Source organism: Equus asinus, chromosome 13 (assembly GCF_041296235.1).
Source record: "Equus asinus isolate D_3611 breed Donkey chromosome 13, EquAss-T2T_v2, whole genome shotgun sequence".
Taxonomy (NCBI): Eukaryota; Metazoa; Chordata; class Mammalia; order Perissodactyla; family Equidae; genus Equus; species Equus asinus.
In genome coordinates this window covers 42,098,153-42,105,782 of record NC_091802.1, presented here as the reverse complement: position 1 = coordinate 42,105,782, position 7,630 = coordinate 42,098,153, and the positions used below count along the sequence as shown (strand labels likewise).

Below are 7,630 nucleotides of genomic sequence, written 5' to 3'. Positions count from 1 at the left end.
CTTTGGAAAACAGTCTGGCGGTTCCTCAAAAGGTTAAACATAGAGTTACCGTATGACCCAGCAATTCCACTCATGGGTATACTCCCAAGAGAAATGAAAACCTGCGTCCATACAAAAACTTGTACGCGAATGTTCAGAGCAGCATAATCCTTAATAACCAAAAAGTGGAAACAACCTAAATGTCCATCAGCTGATGAATGGATAAACAAGTGTGGTCCATCCGTGCTGTGGAATGTTGTTTGTCCATAAAGGAATGAAGTACTGATTCATGCTACAACATGGGTGTCCCTCAAAAACATTATGCCTGGGCTAGCCCCAGTGGCCCAGTGGTTAAATTTGGCATGCTCCACTTCAGTGGCCCAGGTTTGGTTCCTGGGCGCAGACGTACACCTCTTGTTGGTGGCCATTCTGTGTCAGCGACTCACATACAGAAAGAGGAAGATTGGCACCAGATGTTAGTTCAGGGAAAACCTTCTTCAGCAAAACAACAACAAAGAAAACATTATGCCAAATGAAAGAAGACAATCACAAAAGACCACATATTGCATGAATCTATTTATATGAAAAGTCCAGAATATAAGCAAAGTGTACAGAGCAAGATTAGTGATTGCCTAGAGCTGGGAAGGGGTTGGAAGGAAATAGGGAGTGACTGCTAACAGGCACAGGGTTTCTCTTTGGGGTGATGAAAATGTTCTGGACTTAGTGGTGATGGTTGTGCAACTTTGTGAAATACTAAAAATGACTGAATTGTTCATGTTAAAAGGGTAAATGTAATGATATATGAATTATGCCTTATTCAAAAAATAAGATGAAAAAAACAGGAGTTTTCTGAGAAAAGCTTGGCCATCACTCCAGAGCCCTGGCCGGCCGATCCTCTCCTCTCTGGGATGGGAACGCAGCAGGTCTGGGGCCAACAAAGCTCAGTCCTCCCTGTATCAGGCATCGCAGCTCAGGATCCTTCCTCCAGGGAGGTGGATGCAAGGAAGGGCAATGGGAGGGGAGAGAGAGGACCTTGGGGGAGGGAGTGGAGAGGACCTCAAGGATGTGAGGAAGAAGAGGGCACCAGGCTGCCCAACCCAGTGCCCACTGCCCCCTCTCCTCACACACCCTGGCCCTGGGGCCCCTGGCCACATTCCCCATCCCGGGGACCACCTAGTTGCGAGAGAAGCCCCCGTGGGAGAAGGCAGGGAGGTTGGGGACACAGGCAGCAGCCTCGGGGAGGCAAGCTAGGGGGTTGACCTCACAGGCTCCAGCATTCTGGTCCCCCCGGAAGTAGACGGCATCAGCAGAATCGAACGAGGGGTCCTGGTCAAAGAAGTTATAGGGTCGAAGGAAGAAGCCCACACCGTTCCCCACGGTCACCGTGTTGGGAACGTCCTCTGCATGTGGGATGTGCAGGAAACCAGCCGTCACCCAGGCCACCAAGTCCTAGCAGGAGAGAAGAAAGAGGATCATGAGGCCTGGCTTTGCTAAGGACACGCCTGCCTCCCATGGTAGCCTTGTGTGTAAGGATTTAGATCATTAGCCCAGGAAAAATGTGAAATCATAAAGCTTTCTTTCTTAGTGGATTCTAAAGACTCTCAAGGAATCCGGCTTGGGAGAGAGTGAAGTGGCTCACCCTTGTTCCCCCTGCTTCTCTCTCTCACCCCCACCTCCTCCCTCTCAACTGACCCGCCCTGCCACGGTCTCATTGTTGATGAAGTCAGTGAAGTCCACAGTGGGTGTCCAAGGGTCATTCAAATTGTAGATGCTGGTGCTGCTGGGCTCCCCCTCCTTCCGCTGGGTCACAGCCAGCTGGTACCTAAAGGAGATTTGGATTAGACCCACAGGTCATCAACCTGTCCTGCTGCCTGAAGCTGCACTGAAGAGGGAACACAATAAGCACAAAGGTCTCAGAGAATCAAGCCTCTTTAATTATTCTCTGTCCGCTTCCCATTCTCGCTCTCTGTTTCAGAGTTCCCACATTTGTTCAATATCCTGTATCTCAAACATCAACTGGCCCATTGTTCAGATTTCAAGTGGGAAGGTTGTTCATGCATTCATCCAGATCGGAGCCTGGGCCCTGGGTGCACATGCACGGACATGGCCCGATTGCCATCTTAAGTCAATTTCAGTATCTTATACGCCTGAAGTTTAGGGAATACTCCTCAGATCTGCGTTCCTCTCTTACTCTTTGTTTTTTCCTCCAACGTTTATTGTGAACATTTTAAACAGAGAAACGTTGAAGGAATCTTATAGTGAACACCCATACACTCACAATGTACATACTACTTTTAACATTTTATTATATTTGATTAGCACATATCTCTCCATTCATCCATCCATCCAATAGGCTTCGTTTGGAGCGGCCTAAGATTGTGGCTGCAGGAATATATGTGTGTATATGAGAGTGTGTGCATGAGTTTGTGTGCATGCAGCCTCCCTGGAGGGTGGAGCTTGGGTTCCCAGCAACACGGGGCCCTTCTTAGTCTACCTCCCCCACCTCTCTGTGACATCCCACCACTCACCTGCCCCAGCTGAAGGCTCTCTCCATGGAGCTGTTCCGGGGCAGCGGCTCCCCAGCAAAGCTGAGCATCTGGATACGATAGCCCCTTGGGTGACCCCACTTGTTGCTATGGTTGCTGGCCAGGTACAGGTAGCGAGGGTGGGTGCCTCCCAGGGGGAAGGCGGCCTGCTCCTCTGTCTCCAGCAGCTTCTGGGTCACTCGCAGTCTCTGTATCTGGTGCTCAGGGCTCCAGGGTACTGAGGTTAGGTCAAAGGCCATGTCCTCAGCCCAGACCCAGTTCTCCAGTCCTGCCAGGGTGAGGTGGACATGGGTGGGGAGAAAGGTTAGAGGTCAGGCATTCATGCAGCTGCCCTGGCCCCTCTGGACTCTGCCCCCATCTGGCTTCAGACTGGGGGCCAAAGAGGAACCCAGAACTGAATGTGTCCCCTGCGTCCCTCCCCTCTCCCCAAGATATTCCTAACCCAGAGGTTTGGAGAAGGTCTTTCTCCCTGACGTGATCTCTGATAATAATCCCAGAGGACTTGTGACTAGGCCTCCACTGACCTCCTTCTGAGGGGCTGCAAGGGAGTGTGGTCCACCTGAGGTCGGAGCAGCCTAGCAGGCCAGGTACAGAGTTGGGTTCTTTCTGACCTGAGGAGGGATCCGCACCTCATATCTAAGCCCTGTGGCATCACCAGAACTGCCTTATCATGAAAATAATAACAGCCATAGCCCACGTTTACTGAACCTGAAGGAGCTCTGTCAGGCAGCGTGCTGAGAGCCTTGCCTACATCGATGCTTTACTTGTGCAATAACCTTAAGAGGGAGGGACTACAGTTGTCCCAACTTTACAGATGGGACAACTGAGGCTTAGAGAATTTAAATAACATGGCCTGGTTTGTCGCCAGGGGCACATGGTCAGTATCATGGCAGTGCTGGGGACCCAGGTTTTAGTTCGGCTCTGCACTGTCCACACATCAGCACACAGAAGAGACTAACATAGAGTGACCCCACACAGGGACAGCGGACATGCAGGCCAGAGGGAAGGAAATGTTCTGTATCTGCATTGTCCAATACGTTAGCCACTAGCCCCAGGCCCAGTGCTGCTGGAACTTGGAGGTGTTTCCTGTAATTTGGGACTTGGCAAGGAATTAAGAGCAGGGCCAAAGGCACAGTCTGTTCCCTGAAGCTTTGGGGTTTCGAACGATTTTATTAGCATCTAACTAGGTCCCGTAATAGGAGGCAACTTAAGTGATCTGAGACCAAAGAGCAATAAATCAAAACATGCCAGAAGCTCCCTTCATACCTTCAAGGACGAGAGGAGAGCAGAGACTAAGGAAACCCTCAGTTTTGTTTTGTGGATTCACTGCACCTAGCCCGTATCCCAGGGTCTCTACCCATAGGTGATAATTAACGAGAGTTCTTTCTGGTCCATCCACACAATGAGCTCCTTAGATAACAACAACAATAGCTGTTGCTTCTCACTATGTGTCAGACACCGTTCCAAGTGCTTTAAGAGTTGTCACCACTTAGATACAGAGATACAGAGCGATGTGTGCATCAGTTAGAATACATAGATGTATTTTCTAGCTAAGTCCAGTGAGAGAACCTAGAAGCAATGACATCCCAGTAATAATGAGCACACTTGGTACCTAGATCTTGGCTTCTAAATGCTATTCTCCAGTAAAAGGTACCAGAGCTCCTCGGAGTAGTGATTAATTCTAGAGCTGGAGCAGGGAAAATACAAGATGAAATTGGAACATCTTGTGGTGCCAGAAAGCAAAGTGTCCAAAAAAGGATGGAGTCATGTCAAGGACACAAGAACCAACCTGAAGGATCTCCCAATAGTCAAAACTGGAGCAATTTAAGGAACAAAATAAATGACAATATTGGTTATAACCTTTAGAATAAAATAAATATCCACAAATTCATACAGTTGTCAATAAATAATCACATGTACAAATAAATGATAAAAGAGGGATAACTCTTCCTTATGGAGAATTCCAACTAATAAATGTATAAAGAATAAGGAAAAAAATTTAATGACCAGTAGGGAAACACTGCAGTAATAAACGTTGCAGGAAAAATCCAATAGATGCTAAAATTAGTGGACAAGAATTGAGAAGAAAAGAAAAAGGATATTTGCATAGCATCAGAGTAATTTCCCCAAGACATTTATTAATTGCAGTGGAAAAATATTAACTTTTGCCATGGAGAAAGCCAGAAGACACTACCTTAACCAAGTGCTTGAGGTCAGCTTCACTGGTAATAAGACATATTGATACCATATACCATTTGATACGATGCACTAAGAAGGATATAAAGTCATTTCTGTGGTTTTCTTGCTCCCCCTCCCCCAAAAAAGCACAGTCTCAATCTAATCATGAGAAAATATCAGAGAAACTCAAACTGAGAGACATTCTTCAAAATGATTGACCAATATCTTCTAAAGTGTCAGGTCATAAAAGACAAGGAAAGCTGAAGGAACTGTCACAGATTGGAGGAGACTAAGGAGATAGAACATCTAAATGCAATGTGGGATCCTGAATCAGATCCCGGAGCAGGAAAAGAAAAGTGGTGTAAGACCTAATGAAATTCTAAATGAGGCCTGTACTTTAGTTAATAATATTAATTTCCTGGTTTTGATCGTCGTCTACATAAGATGTTAACATTGGGGTAGCTGGGTGAAGGGTATATGGGAATTCCGTACAATGTTTGCAACTTTTCTGTAAGTCTAAAGCTACTTCAAAAGAAAAAGTGTTTTAAAGTAATCGTCATTGGTCCTCACAACAGTCGTATGAGGAGTGCACTGTTACGCCATTTTTACACTTGGATAAACTGAGGTGCAGGCAGGTTAAGCATAAAAATGTTTCTATCACAATATTTTTCCAGGAGCTCTCCATGTGCTCTCCACTTCTCTATCAGAATGAAAGCCTCTTGAGAGCAGGGATGTTGGGTTTTTTTGATAAATTACATTAGTGCAGTGCTTGGCACAAATATGCATTCCATAAATATTTGTTGCTTGTATGAGTGATGTGTTGTTATGTGAAAAAACAGAAGCGGCAAAACATATGTACATTACAACTGAATTTGGAAATTAAAAAATCTAAATACGTATATCAGTATATCATATTTATACATAGTATACAATATAATAAATTCTGTACCTGCAGATGCAATATTTAAAAATACAGAAGAATTTTTTTTTTTTTTAGGGAGAGAAGAATAACCAATCACGAAGGGTGAAAATCTCTGAGAAATCCTATGACTTTCATATTTACTTCATATACTTTTACATTTTTAGTATTTCAGTGACAATCTTTAAACCTAGGCATGGAGACTTCATCGCCCTCTTCTGGAATCCCTGCCCCCCCAGGATGGCTTACCTCCTGCATCCAGATCCACCTTGAAATGGGCGCTGTGGGTGTGGATGGTGCCCAGCGTGTGCTCTCCAACCTGGTTCCCGTACCTTCGGGCAGCACCAAAGAGGAATGCTGAGCTGATGTAGCCCGTGGCGTGGAATTTGACTTCTATGGCCCCATTGGGGTGGAAAACCATATCCCACACATAATCATAGTTGAGCATGGTAGACACAGATCTGACAACCAGCACTGTCTCTGCAAGTCCCCCAAAATAGTGGGAGTGGATATCTGAGTGGTGTCGCCTCAGGGGGAGGCCCTGATTCTGTTCAAACACACAAAAGGCGTCATGTATTGTCTTGGGGTCTTGGGACTCCAAAAGGAAGTGCCAATCCATGTAGGTGGCCAGGTAGGGGCAGTCCACCCCATGGGTCAGGGGTGAAGAGAAGTGCCCCAAGCCAAAGCCACCATCTATGTACCGGCTTCGCAGAGAAGAAGGAGAATTGCCACCATAGACAGCCAAGGCCTCCTGGAGGCTAAGTTCATAGGCTATTCTCTCCCCTTGGAAGCGGATGTCAAAGATCCTTGGGCCACTGAAAGCTCCCAGGCCAAAGGAGAAAGTCCACAATGAGGAGACCACTCGGTTCCCCTGGACACTGAAGCGGGGACCCTCGGGATGGACTTGCAGAGGGGGAGCCGGACCCGGGGGCACCTGGGACTTCAGGGACCAGGACCCACCTGTGCCATTGTCTGGGACCAGCACCACATTCACCAGGCCAGCCTCAAACTGGTCCTCCAGCTGGGCCAGACTCTCATAGTAGCGGCCTTGAAAGAACACCTTCCGGATGGTCCAGTGGGCAGGGTCCAGAGCCTTGTGGTCTACCAGCAGCTCCAACCCTACAGGGTGCAGGAAAAACCCAGCTCCTGAGATGTTGTAGTAGAGGCCAAACCAGGTGGCCCGGTCTCCTGATTGCAAACCACGAGGAGCTGTGTTCATCGTCACCAGGTTCCGTTCTTGGTGTTTGTAGAAGCAACAGTGGTGGAGGAGACCAGCAGCCTTGGGCAGCTCTCTGTCAAAGATCATCTGGTTTATGTCCAGGTACTCTCGGATCAGCACGGGGCGTCGGTAATAGGGCAGGGGGCCCCCATGACGCTCCACAGTCACATCCCGCATGTAGGAGGGCTGGGGCAGTGGTCCCACCACCAGCTCACTCACATTGGGCTGGGGTTGTCCGCCAAAGAAGACGATGGCCAGTGCCTCTCGGGCAGGCGGGGGACTTCCCCTGTCCAGGTGGGCCAGGGCTGCAGCCTTGGGGGGTAGCTGCAGCTCTACTGAGAAGACGCAGTTGTCTGAGGGGCGGGCCTGAGCAGCATCCACCAGGCCAGGCCCCAGCTGCTGGGTCAGAAAGCTCATCACAGCCGTCAGCTCCTCTCGGCTCAGGTCTGCAAACAGCTGGCTCTGGCCAGGGTGTGTCCAGGGCTGGGCACTGGGACGTATGGAGGGGCAGAGGGGAGGCTGGCCAGGTTTACATTCCCTCTCAACTCCTTCCTCACTCCCAGCTCCACCTTCACCCACGCCTACCATGAGAACACTACACAGGGACAAAATAATGAAGACAGTCATAGCTATAGCTCCTGGGCCGCCGTCAGGATCTTGAATCATAATGCAGATTGGGAGATAGACAGAAAGACAGACAGACAGGACTAGGGTGCAGGATGCCTCTTTCAGTCTCTGGAGGTTCCTGGTCTCTGGGTGGTACTACTGGGCAAGAGGCATGATGGGTAT

At 48.4% G+C, this 7,630-nt stretch overlaps 1 protein-coding gene across 1 annotated transcript; it reads right to left on the bottom strand.

The window, feature by feature from the left end:
• Positions 1–544: 544 nt before the first annotated feature.
• On the bottom strand, positions 545–7,630 carry LOC106826525 (amine oxidase [copper-containing] 3-like). Its single transcript, XM_014833902.3, has 4 exons — positions 5,872–7,630; positions 2,508–2,793; positions 1,672–1,801; positions 545–1,428 (listed from the first exon to the last, which is right to left on the bottom strand). Exons 1-4 carry the CDS (start codon positions 7,505–7,507, stop codon positions 1,153–1,155), a joined length of 2,328 nt encoding a protein of 775 aa, XP_014689388.3. The 5' UTR covers positions 7,508–7,630; the 3' UTR covers positions 545–1,152.